The following is a 22,355-nucleotide window of genomic DNA, read 5'->3' on the forward strand; positions in this document are numbered from 1 at the left end:
ACCTGGGTGGCTCAGTGGGTTAAGCCTCTGCCTTCAGCTCAGGTCTTGATCTCAGGGTCCTGGGATCGAGCCCCACATCGGGCTCTCTGCTCAGCGGGGAGCCTGTTTCTCCCTCTCTCTCTACCTGCCTCTCTGCCTACTTGTGATCTCTCTCTCTGTGAAATAAATAAATAAAATCTTAAAAAAAAAAAAATAAAATCACATCCTGTTCTTATCTCATGGATTCAATATGTTTTCATAACCTGCTGAGAATATTACAGAGCAAACAGATTTTATTTTGCCTTCTCCATTATTTATATGCCCAATGAGGTCCTTCTTTCTGTTTGGTTTTTTTTCTTCCTTGAAGGTTCGTGTGCATCAGCCCCTTTATTTACTGATAAACTCTACTATATGGCAACTGGGGGACCAGCCAGTATCTTGGTTGGGGAACCCCCCAGTTGTCACTTTGGCGTTTTTTCTCTGGGGGTGGGTTGTCATTTGCCTTGGGCTGTAAGTTCTTGCAGGCTCTTTGGAGATGTGCAGGGCAAGGAAGAGCCCTTGTTAGTTAGTGCACAGGTCAACATGCAGACTTCATTGCTCCTGACGTCTTTCACTGTTTTCACTGCCATCCACTGAATGGTGTCAGTGGGGACTTGGGTGTCCATGTACTTGCTACTTATTATACAGAGTTTCAACCAATCCTCTCGCTTCTAGCCATCTGCCTGACTCTCACCTTTGACAATCCTTGGAGCCGCCAATTTCCCAACGTTTCCACAAGGCAGACACTCAAATACCCGCTTTCCCCACTCTGATAATTCAGTTGTTACTCATCCATCACTTGCCATTTTTTTTTCCTACTCTGCGGTGTGTGCTCTCCCATTTTCTTTGTCCTTGCTAGTTTACACCATTTTCTTCTCTATTACCATCATTTTATAGGGATTTTAAATGAATTAGAGAGAGAATTCAACTAAAATTCACGAATCTATTAATTCAAAGCTTAAAAAAGTCTTTTTACTAATAATTTACCAACCACAAGAAATCAATTTACTATCTCTTGGATCTCTGTCTTTGCTACATTTTGTTTTTCCTATTTATCTATCTTCATTGACTAGTGATGGGCAGAAAAATGCCTTTTTCATATGAATTTGATTGTGGGATGACTTACACCTGTTAGTGTTCAACCTACTGGATCATTCCTTCCTCCTTTCTGTAATACCACAGGTTCCTGGTTATCCTTCCCCCTTTCCAGATGCTTCTTTTTCGGTCTCTTCTGCTGGTTCCTCCTTCTTTATTTGGTCTTTAATGTTGGGCAAAGCTTGATCCTGGCTCTCTTTCGCACCTTCCATGTCTTAAATGTTCCCTGTATGTCAAAGATCCCCACACTGACATCTCTAGCCCACAGCTCTCTTTAGCCCATCATATTTTAAGTATAAACATGTGATCTCCATTTGTCTATTTCACAAGAATTTCAAATTTAACATGTTCAAACTTAGCCTTCAAAGCCATTCCTCCTGTAGTCTTTATTATGTCTGCAACTGACACCTCCAACCCTTGGAGGTGAGAACCAGAAATCCGAGAGTCATTGTTGACCATCCTCCCTCCTCCGTGTCCCCACGTCCAACTCATCAGCCCAGAAACCTTAAAGCAGGTCTCAACATGCCTTTCTTCCCCATTCCCCCCTTAATCAATCCAACAGCCAATATGGCTGATTTCACCATAAAATATAGTGTGCATCTTTATAACTCTTTCCCTTTCTGCCACCACCACCTTAGTTCAAGACGGAAGATGGCTAACAGGTCAAACAAAAATCTGTGGAATGGCATTTTAACCCAATTAGGCACGCACCTGTGGATTTTGCTGAGGTATTAGTTTACACAGGTTCAGTGGAGTTGCTCCCTGCCGCTTTTTCTGTCCCACTTGACTCATTGACGGTTTCACTTGTTTCCCATTTCAGAGGCTGAACCTCTGGGTGTCCCCCTCTCTGTCCCCACCTCTTCTGTGCCCTTGGGGTGTTGGTGCCAAAATGGATGGGAAAAACCATCCTAAACCTGGTATAAGGCTTTTGTTTAAAAGACCTGGTAAATCAGTCACTTGGAAAATTAAAAATGCAGTTAATTGATTATGAGGGAAAGTGATTTTTTTTTAAACAAATTGATCATTTTGTAATTAATTTTTAGGAAACTGGAGAACGGAACAGATTCTTGCCCTACTGATCTAGAGGCTGTTCAAGCCATTATCACCTTTTCCCTATACTGAGTCCTGTCACCTCTAATTGGTCTCCCTGCTTGTATTCTGGTAGCCCTCCCACCCCACCCCACCTCCCAACAGCAGTCCTGGCGACCTCTTAGAAAGAAATCCTGAGTGAAAGCATGGTGATAGCTTTCAGTGCACTCAGAGTGGAATCAAAAAAGTAGCCAACAAGGCTCTGTAGACCTAGCACTGCCCACCTTGCTGGCCACCGGCCCCTAATCTGCATGGCAAGTTGCTTCTCTGTGAATTTTTCAAACTATGTCTTTAAATACGAACTCTTTTCCTGCTAAGTCTTCACACATGCTATGCCCTCTGCCTCAGTTGTGCCTCCTCTCATTCCTTACCTGCCCCCGCTCATCCTTCAGGGCTCAGCTCAAATCTCTCTTAGAAGTTTCTGTGACTTATCTATTTAAGTTCGGTTCCCCTATTATTATCTTCTGGTACTCTGTATTTTCCTTCATTGTGTTTGACATTGTTTGTAGTTAAATATAGTTAAATACAGTTAAATGTGCTTTTATTTGCTTCATACCTTTCTGCTTGACTGGATAGTTAATTCCATAAAGATAGGGAGGGCTGGGCAGATGCTTGACAAACATGTTTGAACAGATGAATAAATGAATGAGCATTTTCTTAAATTCTTATATCACACATAAAATCACACATATGTAGAGGAATTCAACATATCCTTGTCCATTGTAATTAGAGTATGGACTTAACAATGACAACACATTCATTAAGTGACTGATTAACTTAGCAAGAAGTTAGGCCATGCCCAGCCAGTTCCTAGAAATATAGTGATCTACAAACTAATATCATCATAGTCTACTACTGCTGTCTCTGGGCTTTTTAAGGGTCAAATGTTTCTGAAGCATTCCTTTAGATCGGTAAAGGTTACTAGCATGATATGATTAAAAAGTATGAATTTGCAACCATGGTGAAAGAAAACAGGAAAAAAGGTCAACAACTGCTTGAAGAGATGGTGGCAAGGGAAACAACACAAAGAAATATATAGACCTACTAACCTTGAGGAAGCTGAAGGACCCCCGTGCTTATGCCTGAGACCAAGTCACCCAACACATACTCTTTGAACTTATATGCTGGTAACCATTTTGTTATGGGCAGGAACATATAAATGATATTTCGTATCTTCTTAGGAGTACATCTGGGAGGACAAAAACAAAACAAAACAAAACCCCCAGAGATCAAATGAGGAACACTTCTATAGAATTCACACCAAGGCATTTTCCCTTCCCTGTATCCTGGAGCAATAAGTACAAATTCACATTCTGTGCTAAGAACAATCTCTCCACTCTGCAGAGATCAGAAACAGGAAGATCTCTGCTTGTAACCACCCCTCCTTTTTTTTTTTTTTTTTTAAATGGCAATACCTGAACTGGCTCCATAATGATGCTCTACAATTCACCATGAAAGATAAGAAAAATTTAGCTTCAAAATAATTGAGATATCCTGGAGGTTATTGTTTTAGCAGATGAAATCCTAATGTGCTTTCTATGTTGGTGTACAAACAAAGTGGGGGAATTACTTACTTACTTAGTAAGTTTGTGAATGTGGAACCACTGACCAGCATGCCCATTTAGTCTTCCCTGTCCTTATAAAATGAAGGAAATTTATATAAGTACTTGAGCTTTATGGATATGTACTCAATGCTTTAGGGTCTTTGATTAGGTAAACTCAAAACACCATTTGTTGGGGCTCCTGGGTGGCTCAGTTAGTTAAGCTACTGTCTTTGGCTCAGGTTGTGATCCCAGAGTCCCGGGATTGCATCCAGCCATGGGCTCCCAGCTCCATAGGGAGTCTGCTTCTCCCTTTAACCTTCAACCCTCTCACATTCTCTCTCCCTCTCTCTCTCAAATAAAAATAAATAAAATCTTAAACAAACAAACAAACAAACAAGACACCATTTGTCACTGGTGTCCAGTAGTGGATTCTGTGTCTGGTTGTCTTATTAGGTGGAACATCATGCTAATAGAACCCAGGCCTTGCATTTAATCCCCATGTAGTTCAATTAATTTTGATATGTAGACTATGTTCTGGGCCCTGGCCAGTCCTCTGCCAGTCTATGTCAGTCATCAGAGACGTCACTGAATAAGAGATGGACTGATGGGTTCCATCACCACCAGGATAGCCCCAAGTTCTCTGGGTGACAAGGAAGCAATTTGTTCTATTCAAAAGACAATGCATTCTTGCAGTATGCACAGTACTTTATATCATGTCTTTACAAAAGTATCTGATCATCAGCTGAAGAAAGATATTGGAAGCAGATCTGAGTCAACTGTGGCAAAAGCCATGAATCTGAGTGAAACAAATCAGATTAGATGTATCTCCTTGTTTAGAAAATTAAGATACTAATAATAGCTACACTTGTGTACTGCTTGCCACATGCCTTGGACTTTGCATATATTAATAGATTTTAACCCCCAGTAACTCTATGATGTAAGTACCATGACTATCCCCATATTATAGAGCAGGAAACACAAGCAAATGGTTGGCAGGTGGTTGGGACTAGGGTTAAAACTCAGTTTGACTCCGGTGAATACATTTTAAAACTCTCCTGATGATCACACCTAGAGCAGAGGGTTCCTATGAAGCTAGGTGAACAAAGACCGTGGACATGTGGTCCCAAGGGTCCAGAGGCAGCAGTCCAACCTGATCCTGGGAGCTCTCAAGAGACACGTTGGCACACACGTATTACCATTCCCAGGCCTGCGAATGGCTATGTCAACACCTCCAAAGCGAAGAGTCCTAGGACACTGAGTGTCCCTGACAGCCTGCATTGGGACTTAAATTCAGGATGCTGCCAAATGGGGTAGAAGTCAGGGTGGAAAAAAAGACAGAGTGGTTGAACATTCCTGAGAGACGAAGGGAAGAGATGGGTATTTCGAAGGTGGTGGAGTTAAGGAAAGCAGGGTGTTTAGATAAACTGTTAAATGGAGGCAAGTATAATCAGAATTTAATAAATAGGGTGAAATATATAATGAAGCCAGGATTCAATCAAGTACCCATCCTTGAGTTACCATGTGGACAGTCTGCAAATCCTAAGTGCTATTTTTTTTTCCCCACCGCACCAGATTTTCTTGATACCTTACTTCTGTCATAACTGAATGATGGAAAGAAGTTGGTTAAAACACAACATACGTGAACGCCTGTTTCAGCTTATCCCCGATGGAATCCGAAATCTTGTCCTTCTTGTGCAGTCTTTCCTGGAGGACTGGGTGACTAAAGATAGGCCTTTCCACATAGTACCTCTGGCTTGCTGCGAGGATTTCATTTTCTTCAGCATGATCCATAGTACTGGGAGATGATGCATCAACAGCAGGAGACAAGCATTTCCTGAGTGTCACTAAAGGAGAAAACAAAGAGCCTACTTCAGATGCCAAAACCTGAGAGATTCCTAAGCATCTCTTCTTTGGGGAACTGTGAGTTTCTTGAAGGACTTCTCCATCCCTGGACGTCCCAGAGCACCTGTCATACAGCTCAGTAGCTAGCCACCACTAATAAATCAAATGAAGTTAAAGTCAATTGAAAAAAAAAAAAAAAACACTTGTGACTTCTTTCCTCCCACGGCAATAAGTGGTAATGTGCATGCTTTTAACAACAGCTCGCATTAAATTCAGTGGCTAAATTCTGCAGGCAGCTGGCTTTCAGTCCATATGAGGGGAATAGTGACTCGGGCTGACACTGACCATTTACATGTCAAGGAATCAGGACAAGGGGCAAGATCAGTCCTTAAACAGACCCCAAGTTTCCTGAAGGTATATTATCCTCCTCTCCAATGCCATACTCACATTTGATTACTCAAATTATTCCACGGTTCAGAACATCTCCAGGAGGAAAATTCCCGATGACCAGTGAAAGGTCAAAAGTTGAAAATGTCAGTGCAATATTATAATACACATGTATATATATGCTGCATAGTAAATGCTATTAATATAAGTAAATGATCAAGGAATAAAAACCCAGTACATTTGTGCACATGAAAATGTGTGCAAAGATGTTCACTATGGCTTTATTACATTGCAAAATTGGGGGGGAAAAGAACCCTCAAATGTCTACCTGTACACAATAAAAAATAAATTTTGATAGAGTAATATATTGCATGCTATAAAGTAGGTTTTTAATTTAAAGATGTTATTTGACACAGAGAGAGAGACAGCGAGAGAGGGAACACAAGTAGGGGAGAAGCAGAAGAAGCAGGCTTCCCACTGAGCAGGGAGCCTGATGCAGGGCTCGATCCCAGGACCCTGGGATCATGACCTGAGCCAAAGGCAGACACTTAACAACTGAGCCACACAGGTGCCCCTATAAAGAAGTTTTAAAAAGCAACCTAAATCTACTTGTGTCATCATCAGTAAATCTCAAAAATTTAATTTTCAGTAAAAATGCAAGGCTCAGATGGATACTTCAAGGATGCAGTAATTTAAACAAAGCTTAAAAATGTATAAAGCAATGCTATATGTTCTTTATGACACATATATGTAATAAATGTATAAAACCATGAATGATAATGAGAAACACTGGATCAGGGTGGTGGTTCCTTCAGAAAGAAGGCGAATCAGACCGAGAGGAGACAAGCTTTAACTTACAATATCTACAATGTTTTAGTTTGTAAAAACTGGTGCAAATAGAGAAAAATGATTAGACCTGATTAAGTTTTGCAGTAAGTGAATGGGAGTTGGTTACATGATTCTTTGTATTTGTCTGTGTATTTGAACTATAGACCTTATAATAAAAATTCAGTGCACGACAACTACAGCCAGTGTTCTCACCTGAAGGAAGGTAAGAGCAGAGGAGATGGCGGCTAGCTGAGCTAATAAGTGTCTGCGTGGGAACCAGAGGGATGTGGGAGATTACTGACGTTGCTCCATGTAATCCCTGAGGGGTGAAAAGTTCCTCACCAAACTGAAATTACACTCACAGCGAACTCAGGGTCGTGTGATCAACCACAGTCACAACACACAAAAACAAGTGCCTATGTCCCAGGAGGTTAAAAATTCCAGAGTATAGAATAAAAAGGAAGCCTAACCATAAATCCAGGCAAGTACCAAGAAGGAAGATATGAGCAGATTAGTCTGGAGAAAGAGGATTTTACAGCAGCATCTGACAAATAGAGATCATATGTCTGTATTTCCTTTTATTTCTTTTAAAGATTTTATTTATTTGACAGAGATCACAAGCGGGCAGAGAGGCAGGCAGAGAGAGAGGGGGAAGTGGGCTCCCTGCTGAGCAGAGAGCCCAATGCGGGGCTTGATCCCAGGACCCTGAGACCATGACCTGAGCCGAAGGCAGAGGTTTAACCCACTGAGCCACCCAGGCACCCTGTTATGTCTTCAGTTTTAGACTAGCAAGGCTGGTTACCCATCTCTCAGCTAACTTTTTTATGGCCAGTCTAAGAACTCATCATAATACCCAAGAACGACAGGCTGATGTATGTGAGTGGAGTCTGCCCATAGGGCAAGGCGACCTGCCTGCCTTCCACCTGCCCCAATTCTTCCAGAACATTACACAACAGTGTTGTAGAACCACCCATATTTCAGGCAACATACCATGCATGCTGCTTTAAGCCGTGGTGTCCATGCCTACAGTTTCATTCACTCTGATAAGAAATGCTATTTCCCCCTCACTCTTCCTTTCATTCTCCCTATACCCCTGATCATTATATCTTTCAAAAGCCTGGTTTTGTCTCCTGTTTCTCTAATCCCCTAAGGACTGGGTCTATACTTACAACCTAGGTAGTTTCACATTTTTCCTCCCACTGATGGTAATTATTGGTCTCTTCTAGACTGTGATTCCTGAGGTCATACCATACCCTGAGCTTTAAGGACCTAGCTCAGTCCCTGTCTCTTAGTTGGCAATCAGTATTTGATGAATGAATGATATCTTTGGGTTGGAGCTCATGACTGTTTTGTAGCTCATGCTTCCTCTCTGGTTTTTATAGGAGAGTAAGCCTGCTTTAAAATGTATTGTTATTCATTTCCTCTGTACATCTCCTTGGTCTTCTAATGTCCTATTTCAGAAAGGTTGTATCTTCCTTCATAGAGTCACTTAAAGAAAAAAGGATAAGTAGATCTGAGGGAGGCCTAATAAGAGTCAGATTTTCTTTTATTCCCTGTTGCAAAAACCCAGTTTTGCCATTGATGTCATGTTCCCCAACATCAATTGCCCAGACATCAATGGGATGGATTGTGATGTTGTGTCACCTACAATCGGTGGGGCCAAACCTGGCCACTTGGCACAGTGGCCTGGAGAGCGTATAAAGCACTGATGTCAGGGCCTCACTTTGAACCTCCTGAAATAGCATTTCCAGGGGCGGGGTCTGGACAGTGTTCATTCGGTTCATGTGGGTGTGGGCATGCGTTGCTGTATGCACATGGGACGGCCTTCTCTAAAGGGTTGGGAGCAACAAAAAAGGTGTTTACATTGAAACACAGCAGAAGAAACAAGACATTTCTTTTTTTTATATATTTATTTGAGAGAGAAAGAAAGTGCAGGTTCAGGGGGAGGGGTGGAGGTAGAGGGCGAAGCTGACTCCCAGCTGAGCGTGGCGCCCAACGCAGGGCTCCATCCCAGGACCTGACATTGGGGAGGATAAGGACAGCTCCTCTCTGTCCACAGTGGGAAGGCATAGTATGTGGACACAAATGCACTTAGGCTGGTGGACGTGGTGCTGGAAAGATGAGTTGTTTCTCTTTTGTGAATTGTATTGGAAGTGAGAAGTAGGGGCGCCTGGGTGGCTCAGTTGGTTAAGCATCGGACTCTTGATTTCTACTCAGGTCATGATCTCAGGGGCACTCGGCAGGGAGTCTGCTTGAAATTCTCTCTCCCTCTCCCTCTGCTCCTCCCCACTGCTCTCTCTCTCTCAAATGAAGAAATAAATGTTGGGGCACCTGGGTGGCTCAGGGGGTTAAGCCTCTGCCTTTGGGTCAGGTCATGATCTCAGAGTCCTGAGATCGAGTCCCACATCGGGCTCTCTGCTCAGCAGGGAGCCTGCTTCCCCCTCTATCTCTGCCTGCTACTCTGCCTACTTGTGTCAAATAAATAAATTCTTTAAAAAAAAAAAAGAAAGAAATGTTAATTTAAAAAAAGTAAGAAAGAAAGTGAGAAGGAAAGAGAGATGGTTGGAGGTCTGAGGGAAGAGAAGTTAGACCAGAGACTGACAAGGAATTGCCAGGCACTGCTGTGTCTACTTGATGTCTGTGACCCAACTTGTAAGTAGAAACGAATAAATACATAAATGTGTTTTCTTCCATAAATAAATAAATAAATAAATTTTTTAAAGTACCCTGGGAGACTCAGATGATCAGCTAGATCAGTATTTGACATATTAAAAAATACTGGCTTTCAATTCTGCCTAAACTCAGAATCTCCTCAGGTGCTTTCAAAACCCAGAAATCCTGGGCTCCATACCAGACCAATTAGAGCCCAACCTCCAGGAGGGGAGCCCAGGCTTTTTCTTTAAAAAGCATCCTATGATGATTTTAACGAGTAGAGGACCACTGGTTTAAAACCTACGAGAGACAGAGAAACACACATGAACAAGACATAAAAAAACCACAAATAATTTGAAGTAATTTTGAAGATGAGTTTGAAATATAAGGACACGATTCAGCAGTAATACTACTTCTTTGATTCCACCATTCTCATTTAGGGAACTAGTTCTCAGCCCTGGCCGCTCACTGGAATCACCGGGGCAGGACTGGTGTCTGGATCTCCTGCCAGGGATTCCAGCTTAATTGGTGTGGGAGGCAAGCAGGGGCTGTGAATGTAAAAAGCTCTCCAGGAGAAGATAAGGCACAGGTGAAGGTCAAAATCACTGACTTAGGGAATGGCAGTAGAAACACCCACATCCCAACAAAAAAAGAAAAAAAAAACTGTATAGGGTATAAATAAAGTGTGGGCAATGCATTGTATCACTGTCTTTGCTTATGTGTGTCCTTGAAATAGCTAATAAAAAACTACAAAACAGGAAAATATCTAGCTTAGGTTTTTCAAGTAAAGTCTTATTTCTATTATGTTCTGAAAACAAGAAGGAGCTGTATGTAGTTGTTAAAATTTACACAAATAAAGTCTCAGTTGTTACAAACATTTCATTCTAGGTTTAAATTAGGAGCAAGTCTCAAAGGAAGTTAGATTTCAAAACATTAGGTGGACTTAGGATATCGTTAGGGTATATACTCTCTCTAGCGTTGCCAAATAAAATATACGATGTCCATTAAAATGCAATGCAGACAAACACCAAATACTTTTTGAGCATATTGCATGGAGCATATTATATTAAAATTTCATGCTTTATCTCAAATTTTACTGGGTATCTTATATTTCCCTTGCTAAGTGTGGCAACTATAACTCTCTGTAGGTTAGGAAGAGACAGAGGTACATGGGATTCTCAAATATTTTTGAGGTGTTAGGATTCTGGCTATGATCTATGCCTCCTTGAGATACCTGTTAGGCAGTTTTTTCTTTCTGGGAAAAGAAAAGAGTTCTTGGAAGGGTAAGGACAAGAACAGAGAAGAGGGTGTTATAAAGACAGGCTGTCGGCTGTCCTTCTGGGGAACTTTTAACACTCATCAATAATGATTAAATAATTAAAGCCACGAAGGCTATCAATAACTCCCTTATCAGGAGAAGTGTGGCAAAGACACCAAGGGACCAACCTGAGCAGATCAAATGACCAGACTCTTATCTGACAGATAATGAGCTTCCAGTGTGCTGATTAAAATATAAATCACCATGTTGTAAAACCATGCAAGCTTTCACTCGAGAAATGTCACTTCTAAGATGGGCGAAAGAGGGAAATCTTTTGACAGGTCCTTCAACAAAAACTAGCCACAGAAAAGCAAAATGACCTAGAGGTTCAAATCCTGTTTTCCACAGCTATGAAAGAAGGGATTTAAAAAGAGTTTTCATCACAGATTTCTAGGTTGGAAAGTCATCCTGAAGATGATGCAATTTAACCCCCTCCCCCTGTAGGCCAGAAAACAGACCCATCTACACTCACATGGGGTGAGTGACCTCTCCAAAAAGATTCTCAAGACACAAACCTTGTTCCCTATTTAAAAGACACATATTTATAAATAAAAACTATGACAAAACAGTGGCACCATTTTTAACTTCAAATTAAGGCAAGCATTAGTTGCTTGCCTATAATGAAGCTTCACACTGATTCTGTGGGAGATGCTCCAACATAGAGGTCAGGGTCAGGGTCCAGCCCTGGGTCTGCTTCTCAAGCATCTGAGCCGTTCAGGATCGTTATGACAGGGCCAACTATGGAATCCAGCAGATTCCATACTCAGAAAGTGTGTCTGAATCATCCAGGGAGCTTGAAATGACAGATTTCCAGGTCACTTAGAGATGCCGATTTAGTAATTCCAGAACCTGCATTGTTTAAAGCCCACGCAGAGAGAGAAAGGAACAACCTGTTGGGAAACGAAACTGAGTGGAAACTCAGTTCTGTGGATTTCTGTTCAGTGATGGCTACTTAGGGCTCAAAAATGCTTGCTGAATGACTATATAGAAACTGAGTCTTAGTGTCCTCCTCATTCTTTTTTTTTTTTTTTTTGAAAGATTTTATTTATTTATTTGACAGAGAGGTAGAGAGCACAAGTAGGCAGAGGTGCAGGCAGAGTGAGAGGGAGAAAAGCAGGTTCTCTGCTAAGCAGGGAGCCCGATGTGGGACCTGATCCCAGGACCCTGGGATCACGACCTGAGCCAAAGGCAGCTATTTAATCGACTGAGCCACCTAGGGTCCCCCTCCTCATTCTTAAATTATATTTCTAGTGACAACATTCTGAGATCAGTAATTGGCATGCTTATTCAAAACACCAATAAAATCTCTGTGGATTTAGAATGGATTCAGTTGTCTGAAACTAACACACCCCACCCAACCACCACCACCACCACTAACACACACACACACACACACACACACACACACACACACACACACCGGTTCAGTAATGTTTTTCAGTTTGTGAATATTCCTCACTGTGGACTGGAGGGATCAGAAGAGAGAGGGTTTCAGGGCATCTGTTCCTCTTTACAAAGTAATCAACTTACATATCTATAACTCTAATTGTAATTCTATAATTAATTACATAATAGTCAAATTAGTCCTAATGCCTAGGTTGATCTTTTCCTTCCAATTATGCAGCCACATGCCCAAACTTACTATATCTTTCACATAATTTCTCTAAGGGCATCAGCATGAACCACTAACAAAAATAAATGTTATTTATTATGAAAATTTTCTAAACTTCCCAGGTCATAAACTTTTCTATAATGGGCATAGCATATAGAAAAGGCTTCGTGAGTTGTAGTCCAGAAAATGATTTTTCACTCATGACTTTATCAGTCTTTTCCTAAAAGCAATTTGAAAAAGCTGCTTCCTTTTCTCTAGTCTTCTGGGACTCTTAGCATATATTATCTGCTTTTCCTTATGAACAATCATTGATGAACTACGATGTCCAATATTTACAAAGAGCCAAAGGCCCCAAAATCTGTGCAAGCTGCTCCTGAATGTGGATGAGAAGCTCTGTGGGGCGACCACCGTCCATGAAACACTGGGCACACACCCCTGCAGTCAGCAGTCTCTCAGACATCTGGCGACTGAATGCTCTCTCGGGGTCTTTGAATGGGGGGGGGGACACCAAATGTACCAAAGGACTTAGCTTGGGGCTCTGCCCATCCTTTCCCTCTTCTTACAGATATATCACCCTCCTCTTAAATTCCTCTGCCAAAGAATTATTAGATTTCTAACCAGAGACACATCACATGGTATAGGCTTTGGGTTCAGAAGGACCACATTTGGAGGCTGGAACTGGCACTTTAACAGCTGTGTGCATTTTGCAAGCGACATCAGTTTTCTGTCCCTTCGTTTGCTTATCTGTAAACAGCAGTTAGGCGTGCAGGCTGTGGAGTGACACAGACCATGTTCCAATTCTGCCGTGATGACAGGACATCTGGCACACTATCTGTCTTCTCTAAGTGGAGTGACCCTGGGTGCTGGCTTATACTCACTGTCCCAGAGTAATTATCACTTCCAAAAGTGTCCAGGATTGGAAAATAGATTCTTTGTTTCCCTCAGGTTCTCCAGCTGTAACACTGAAATAAACATAACACTTCAACATAGATCTGTGAGGAATAAATTAGAAAATGTTTCCCAAGTACCGATCGTGGGGCATGGGACACAGTACGTGCTCATGCTCCATACGTGTGACTGTTACTACTGCTGCGGGCAGGGAACCTCATTTCGTTCGATCTCAGGTTGCTTATTTGAAAATGGGAATAATGATTTTCCTCCATTTTCATTTAATTACCTTTTTGAATCCCTAATATATTCACATGGCTCAAAAATGCATGTATAAAAAGAATTAAATTACAGTTTCACTTCCATTCTATGGCTGGGAGGCAACCATAGTGTCTACTTCCTGTGTGTCTTTCCAGAAGTATTTTACACAGGCAGGCATGAACACAGTCTCCTATGAATGGTAGCATAACTTAATACTGTTCTGCACCTTGCTTTTTTCACTTAATATCTCTTGGTTTTCTTTCCATATCACTATAAAATAGAGTCCTCATTTTTTAAAGATTTATCCACTTGAGAGAGAGAGCAAGAGCGCAAGTGGGGAGGGGAGAGGCAGAGAAGGAATCTCAAGCAGAGTCCTCACTGACCATGGAGCTAGATGTGGGGCTCTATCTCATCACCCTGAAATCATGACCTGAGCTGAAACCAAGAGTCAATACTACCCAACTGACTGAACCACCCAGGTACCCCCTTGTTGTTTTGTTTTTTAAACAGCTGCATAGCATGCCATTATACGAATGCTCATAATTTGTCTAGCCAGTCCCAACCGTGCTGTGCTGGGGATTAATGTAAGAATTATAAAGCACTTAGAATAAGGGACTCCATACATATTTATGATTACCTTTTAAATCAATCTCACACTTACTTCCTTTTATCTGCTCCATTTCTCAATGTCTTAGGTCTCTACTCATGCATTCAATATAATTCAACTGAGTTTCTACTTCCATGATTGGCTGTCACATCCAAGCTGGCTTAGAGATCAATAAGCTATGGTAAACGTCCTCAGGACGCTTGTCCTCTAATGTCTTTGCAGCATTCCACCTCCTTTAAGGATTTCTTACAGGTGGGGAGAAGCATATGAAATGAGAGAGCATATAGGGGAAAAGAGAAAGTTCTGGGAATGGGAGAAAGAGATTGTCGGCAAGAAAATATCCTTTAGGAAATGAGATCAAGGGCCTTTGATATATAAATCATTATTTTTTTCCTTATAAAATATATGAGCAGTGTGGAAATTTGGAAATTCTTCATTTTTCTCATGTATAAATAATACATATTGAGTGTATATTATAAATACATAATTTGTGCATATATAATGTATATTCACATGATATTATCTTAATAGTTTTGCATTAAAATTTTTGGTTTAATTTATTTTTTTTTTTGAGATTTTATTTATTTGACAGAGAGAGAGACAGCGAGAGAGAGAACACAAGCAGGGGGAAAGGGAAAGGGAGAAGCAGGCTTTCTGCTGAGCAGTGAGCCTGATGCAGGGCTTGAACCCAGGACCCTGGGATCATGATCTGAGCTGAAGGCAGATGCTTAATGACTGAGCTACCCAGGTGCCCCTAAAATTTTTGTTTTTGAAGACTTTATGAATTTATTTGAGAGGAAGAAAGAGGGAGAGAGAATCTGAAGCAGACTCCACACTGAGCATGGAACCCAATGCAAGGCTCGATCTCAAGACCCTGAGATCCTGACCTGAGCCAAAATCAAGAGTCAACGCCAAACTGACTGAGCCACCCAGAACCCCTGCATTAAAGATATTTTACTTAACATGATATCATAAGCATTTTGCCACATTAATAAACAACCTCAGAAGCATAATTTTTAATGGTTGCATAATATTTTCTAATATACATTTACAATGATTTAGTTAACCACTTTCCTTATAATTAGATACTTTGGCTACTTTACTCTATGCCCAATGGGAGGTTTAAAATCACAACCCTGAGGGCGCCTGGGTGGCTCAGTGGGTTAAGCCGCTGCCTTCAGCTCAGGTCATGATCTCAGGGTCCTGGAATCGAGTCCCACATCGGGCTCTCTGCTCAGCAGGGGGCCTGCCTCCCTTCCTCTCTATCTGCCTGCCTCTATCTACTTGTGTTCTCTGTCAAATAAATAAATAAAATCTTTAAAAAAAAAAAATCACAACCCTGAGATCAAGAGTCACATGCTCTCCTGACTGAGATAGGCAGGGAACACCAAAATTTCGCTATTCAAGCGGAATTCTGGTTTTGATCTGTGTGAGTTCATATGCGATAGTAATTTAGAAAAAATTCACCTGCACTGAGTAACTTACAAAATAAGTATATAAGAAGTACAGGTTGACTTAAACTAACATGAACGGTAGACATTTAGTGAGCTGCTTCTTTACACACAATAATAAATGTAATTACAGCAGTTAACATTTACTGAGACTGTGGGATTAAAGACTCACAGCATCCTCGGGACGTAAGAATTACCCACATTTTTCAGATGACATATCTGAGGCTCTGATAGGATAAGAACAGCCAGGATGGGATTCAGGTCTGATTTCAGAAACCATGCGCATATGCAATGTTGCCTCATTAAGGCGTGTCAGACTGGTCATGCTCGAATGTTTACCTGATGTTGTTTAAATATTAATTATAGGCCTGTATTCTCACTTGTCATGATTTGCTGCTTATGAAGTATGGTGGTTTTGGAGCACACTGGAAGGCTTCAGAGAGGATACTAGATTTGAAGCCACTCTTGAGTAATGGATAGAAGGTGGAAGGAAGGGCATGTGATTCTGCACAGAGATGTGAAAGGTAAAAATTAATATAAAATGTTCATAGAACACCAAAAGCACCAGTAGAAATCCTGTTTTGAGTGGTTACAGAAAATGCAACTGGAGAGGCTGAAGAGCCAGGTGTCATAGGACTGTAAGGGCAGGCTAGTTACTTGGCTCTGCTCCCAACCTACTTTGTTCTGTATAGCACCACGCTGCTATGGAAAAATTATTCAGTTTCATTAAAAAATGAAGTCCCGGGACGCCTGGGTGGCTCAGTGGGTTAAGCAGCTGCCTTCGGCTCAGGTCATGATCCCAGTGTCCTGGAATCGAGTCCCACATCGGGCTCCTTGCTTGGCAGGGAGCCTGCTTCTCCCTCTGCCTCTGCCTGCCATTCTGTCTGCCTGTGCTCGCTCTCCCCCTCTCTCTCTTCCTCTGACAAATAAATAAATAAAATCTAACACGGATTTGCTGTGACTCCATAAGTTGATAAATTCTAGGATTTATTTTTCAGCTGGAACACTTGAAAGATCATAAATAGATATGCTTCTGGAATCTTCTTTGGGGTAAAAAGCTCAGCAATTCAAATTGGTGATTAGGTTTAAGTGACAGATATTTTAATATGAAAAAGTTCTGAGGGCTGCCTGGGTGGCTCTGTCAGTTAAGTGTCTGCCTGCAGCTCAGGTCAGATCTCCACTCAGTGCTTTGTGCTTGTGTTCTGTCAAATAAATAAACTCTTAAAAAAAAAAAATTCCAGGGTAGGGGCGCCTGGGTGGCTCCGTGGGTTATGCCTCTGCCTTTGGCTCAGATCATGATCTCAGGGTCCTGGGACAAGCCCCACATTGGGCTCTCTGCTCAGCAGGGAGCAGCTTCCCCCTCTCTCTCTGCCTGCTTATGATCTGTCAAATTAAAAAAAAAAATCTAAAAAAAAATTCTGAACTTGAAGTAAAAACAGAAGAAGAATCTACTGATTTACCAGTCATTTCTTTTTCTAAAATGGTAAATTCAGGTCATAATAATACAGACAGGATAAAACTGCAAATATTACAGGAGGGTTAGTTCAGAAAAGTAGCAGTTTTCCATTCCTCTTCTCCCCAAAGGTAGCCTTATTCCTTGAAGCAACTATTTTCTTAAAATCATTTTTTTCTTAGTTCCTCTGGTGGATTTATTTTGAACTCTACATCAGCATTTTTTTTTAAAAGATTTTATTTATTTATTTGACAGAGAGAGATCACAAGTAGGCAGAGAGGCAGGCAGAGAGAGAGAGGAGGAAGCAGGCTCCCTGCTGAGCAGAGAGCCCGATGTGGGACTCGATCCCAGGACCCTGAGATCATGACCTGAGCCGAAGGCAGCGGCTTAACCCACTGAGCCACCCAGGCGCCCTCTACATCAGCATTTTAATAAGTGCATTTTAATAAATTAGTATTCTGGGTGGGACTTGTGTTGCATGGAACTCTCCTCTGCACTTAGCATCTTTGTCCCCGATGCTAAACGCTAGCAGCATCCTTTAGTCACTTTGACACATTTCCAAATCCCTAAGATTGAGAACTACTTCCTCAAAAATTTAAAAACAGGGGGCACCGGGATGCCTGGGTGGCTTAGTTAGTTAAGCAGCTGCCTTTGGCTCAGGTCATGATCCCAGCGTCCTGGGATCGAGTCCCACATCAGGCTCCTTGCTCAGCAAGGAGCCTGCTTCACCCTCTGACTCTTCCTGCCACTCTGCCTGTGCTTGCTCTCGCTCTCTCTGACAGTAGATGGAGAGGCAGGCAGGGGGGGGGGGGGAAGCAGGCTCCCTGCTAGGTAGAGAGCCTGATGCGGGGCTCGACCCAGGACCCTGTGATCATGACCTGAGCCGAAGGCAGTGGCTTAACCCACTGAGCCACCCAGGAGCCCCAATAAATAAAATCTTTAAAAAAAAAAAACAGGGGGCACCTGGGTGGCTCAGTTGGTTGGGTGTCAGCCTTCAGCTTAAGACATGATCCCAGGGTCTTGGGATCGAGCCCCATGTTGGGCTCCCTGCTCAGCAGAGAGTCAGCTTCTTCCCCTCCCTCTGCCTGCCACTCCTCCTGCTGTGCTATCTCTTTGACAAATAAATAAATAAAATCTTTAAAAAAAAAAAAAGGTTAAAAACAGAACTACCCTCTGACCCAGCAAATGCACTACTAGGTATTTATCCAAAGGATACAAAAATAGTGATTCGAAAAGCCACATGCACTCGAATGTTTATAGCAGCAATGTCCACTGTAGCCAAACTGTGGAAATAGTCCATGTGTCCATCGACAGATGAATGGGTAAAGGAGTTGTGGTATATATATACACAATGGAATATTACTCAGTAATAAAAAAAAAATGAAATCTTGCCATTTGCAATCACATGGATAGAACTAAAGGGTATTATGCTAAGTGAAATAAGTCAGTCAGAGAAAGACAAATATCATATGATTTCACGGATATGTGGAATTTAAAAACAAAAATAGATGAAGGGAAGGAAAGGAAAATAAAATAAAAAACAGAGGGAAGGAGCCATAAGAGACTCTTACCTACAGGAAACAAACTGAGGATTGCTGGGGGGAAGGGGTAGGTGGGTGATGGGCATTAAGGAGGACAGACGATGTAATGAGCCCTGGGTGTTACACGCAACTGAGAAATCACTGCATTCTACTCCTGAAACTAATAATACACTGTATGTTAACTAAATTGAATTTAAATAAAAAATTAAAAAGTATATTAAAAAGGTTTGAGAACTACTATTCTAAGTAACAGAATGATATAGCTACTTTTTAAAATCACTGAATTTAGACATCTGTGAATGTATAACCATTAAAGATGAATATTGTTTTCTTACTTCCCATTATTTTTGCTAAATTGTATTACTATTTTTTTAAAAAAAATTATTTATCTGTTTGAGAGAGAGAGAGAGAAAGCATGTGTGAGAGAGAGCTAGAGAGAGCATGAGTAGGGGGAGGGTTAGGCTCCTTGAGCAGGGAGCCCCATGTGGCGCTTGGTCCCAGGACTCCTGGATCACAACCTGAGCAGAAGGCAGACACTTAACCAATGAGCCACCCAGGCCTCCCTGTAATACTATTTAAATTTGTTTACTTATGGGACAAATAAAGGAAAATTCCTTCCCTTACGCCTTCTGGAATTTCTATTAGACATTTGCTGGAACTTCTCATTATATCATTGTGTTTTTTAAGCTCTGACATTTCCCATCTTTTTATCTCAATGACCTGATTCCAGGCAATTTTCTCTGATTCCACTTCTAATTTACTTAATTCACCTTTGGCTCTAATATGTTGTTTAGCTAGAACATTAATTTAAAAAATTCAGTGTCTATTTTTTACTTCTATACCTTCTTTTTGAAATATGCTGTTCTTTTTCTCATAGTATACTATTTTTCCTTGCTTTGCATTCTTTTTTTCTCTTTAAGAATTTTTAACACACTTAAGATTTTGTTACTGTATTTCCATTATTTTATATTCTCGAGGATCTAATTTTTCTATTTGTTTTCTTTGCTGATACTTCCTTGTGGTTGTTGGTAGGTTTTTCTTTTTTTTAATGGACCATATTTCATCTTATTTTTATTTTTTTAAAGACTGTATTTATTTATTTATTTATTTGAAAGAGAGCATGCAAGCGAGTGAGCATGAGAGGTGGGAGGTTCAGAGGGAAAGAAAGAAGCAGACTCTCCAAAAAGCAGAGAGCCTGACACAGGGCTTGATCCTGGGACTCTGAGATCATGACCTGAGCCAAAGGCAGACATTTAACCGACTGAGCCACCCACATGCCCCAGTTGGCAGGTTTTTAAAATAGTGAGCTCACATTAAATGGTAGAAGGGGTGGTTCCTCGTCTCTTTAGGCCTGAGGCCATGTCCTCTTTCCAGGGTACAACCGCATCCCTTCACCCTAGGATCTATAGCCCACAGAGAAACTCCTATAGGTTGTGCTGAAAATAAGCTTGCACTCACTGCTCTAACAAAACATTTTTCTGCATTCTTCTGCTAGTCTTTATTTAAAGTTAAGTTTAACTTTACTATTTATTTATTTGTTTTTAAAAGATTTTATTTATTTATTTGACAGACAGAGATCACAAGTAGGCAGAGAGGCAGGCAGAGAGGAGGGGAAGCAGGCTTCCTGCTGAGCAGAGAACCTGATGCGGGGCTCCATCCCAGGACCCCGGGATCATGACCAGAGGCAAAGGCAGAGGCTTAACCTCCTGAGTCACCCAGGCATCCCTAAGTTTAACTTTATTTAAAGTTTATCTTTTGCTTTCGTGTGTTTGTACATACATGTTAGCTTAGTCCTTCATGTTGCCAGAAGTCCCATTATTATAACTACATTAAAATTGTTCATTACTGGTTCTATCCATTGAATAGAATTAAAGTCATTCTCTTGGAGCTCAATGATTATTTGACCTAATTTGTATTAATTTCTTTCTAAGTTTGGTGGACCTCGGTCAGCATAGGATTTATTTTAATTGCACTTGGGGAGTTACACTCTTTTTCACATTTTCCTCCTTCTCACTTTCTAGCCTCATTTTGCTGGAGCACATCCTTAGGTAATTGATCAGAAAGGGTCCTTTGAATCTTTGAATGCCCAAAAATGTCTTCATGTCATCCTCACACCTACTGGATAATTTCACTGGGAATAGAATTTTAAGTTCAAAATCATTTTCCTCATGATTTTTAAATTTATTTTTTATTTTTTAGAGAGTGTGTGTGACCAGGGAAAGGGACAAACTGAGAGGGAGAGAGAATCTTAAGCAGGCTCCATGCTCAGCACTAAGCCCAAGGTAGGGCTTGATCTCATGACCCTGAGATCATAAACTGAGCTGAAATCAAGAGTTGGTCCCTTAACCGACTAGGCCACCCCAGCGCCCCTTCCCTCATAATTTTGAAGGCACTGCTTTATTACATTTAATGTCCAGTTCTTTGATGAGAAACTTTATGTTAATCTTAAGTAATTTCATCTTCCCTTTTAGAAACTAATTTTAGGAGACTTGCTGTATCCTTGACTCTGAAATTATATAACGACTGTATGCCTGTAAGGATGTTTTTTTTCCATTCACTCGATGGATCCTTTTGATCTCAACTACAGGAATTTTTTCCTAGTAGTTACTTGTCAATCTCTTTCCCCCCATTCTTATTTTGATTTTTTCTTTCCAGAGTAATAGGTTGATATTGGACTTACTGGACTGCTTTATGTTTTTTCATCTTTTCTAGCATATATATACCTCTGTCTCTTTCACTGATTTCTTAAACTTTTAAAAATTCCAGTACAGTTAACATAGTGTTATACTAGATTTTTTTTTAAGATTTTATTTATTTGATACAGAGAGAGAGAGATTATAAGTAGGCAGAGCAGCAGGCAGAGATAGAGGGGGAAGCAGGCTCCCTGCTGAGCAGAGAGCCTGACTGGGGTGGCTCGATCCCAGGACTCTGAGATCATGACCTGAGCCAAAGGCAGAGTCTTATTAACCCACCCACGAACCCCAATCAAACACATTTTTAATATAAAATGCACAGAAGTATGGAGAAGGATTTGAAAGCATTTACCACAAAACTGTAAACAGACGTTTCATTTGGATGGTGGAAGAGTGAGTAATTTTATTTTAATCTGTACTTTCTAGGATTTCCACAGTACACACTATTATTTTTGTAACAAACGTGAAAAAACCAAGCTGTAAGTACTGAAGATAGGAGTACACAGGACTTTTTGAATCCTCTCAGAGAAGGTGTCTGCAAACACAGGAGACTCTTGGTTGAAGAGTGAGAGTCATGTTCAGAGACCTCTCAGAACCCAAGGTTTGAGAACACCACTAACTGAGAGATAGATGCGGATACTCTGCTTGACTGATCTAACCTATCAGGTTTGTTTTTGTTACCTGCTTCACGTATAACCCTAGAGGCAGGTACTATATTTTCTGCTGTCAATCAACATACCAGGTCCCCAATGACAGCTGAAACCAGAACCACTGAGAGTCTTGCTGTGAAAATCACCAACATGGGGCCTGGTGGGTAATGACAAGGACTGAAGAGACCCAGAGAGCCTGTGCCAACCCAAAGTAGTTAGCTCCCACCCAGCTCTTGCTGAATACTGGCTTCCATTTAAAAAGTTTCTTTACATTCAGGTTCAATTTACATATATTGAGCTGCCCACACTAGTATGTGGTTTAATGAGCTCCACTGTGCATTTCAGACTAATATAAATAGAACCTTCTTGTCAACCAGAAGTTTTCTATGGGCTTATATCTAGTTAATCCCTGCCATATCCCTAAAA

General features: G+C 41.1%; 1 protein-coding gene across 2 annotated transcripts in view; it reads right to left on the reverse strand.

Moving 5' to 3' along the window:
- SLC26A5 (solute carrier family 26 member 5) overlaps positions 1 to 22,355 on the reverse strand; it is a 56,334-nt gene that overhangs the window by 25,186 nt on the left and 8,793 nt on the right. For both annotated transcript variants that reach the window (XM_059395772.1, XM_059395771.1), the window contains exons 2-3: positions 5,386 to 5,590; positions 3,252 to 3,391 (exon numbers count right to left, since the gene is read on the reverse strand). In XM_059395772.1, coding sequence (XP_059251755.1) covers positions 3,252 to 3,391; positions 5,386 to 5,537 — 292 coding nt within the window. In that variant the 5' untranslated portion in view covers positions 5,538 to 5,590. The remainder of the gene's footprint in view (positions 1 to 3,251; positions 3,392 to 5,385; positions 5,591 to 22,355) is intronic.

Source organism: Mustela nigripes, chromosome 4 (genome assembly GCF_022355385.1).
Source record: "Mustela nigripes isolate SB6536 chromosome 4, MUSNIG.SB6536, whole genome shotgun sequence".
Taxonomy (NCBI): domain Eukaryota; kingdom Metazoa; phylum Chordata; class Mammalia; order Carnivora; family Mustelidae; genus Mustela; species Mustela nigripes.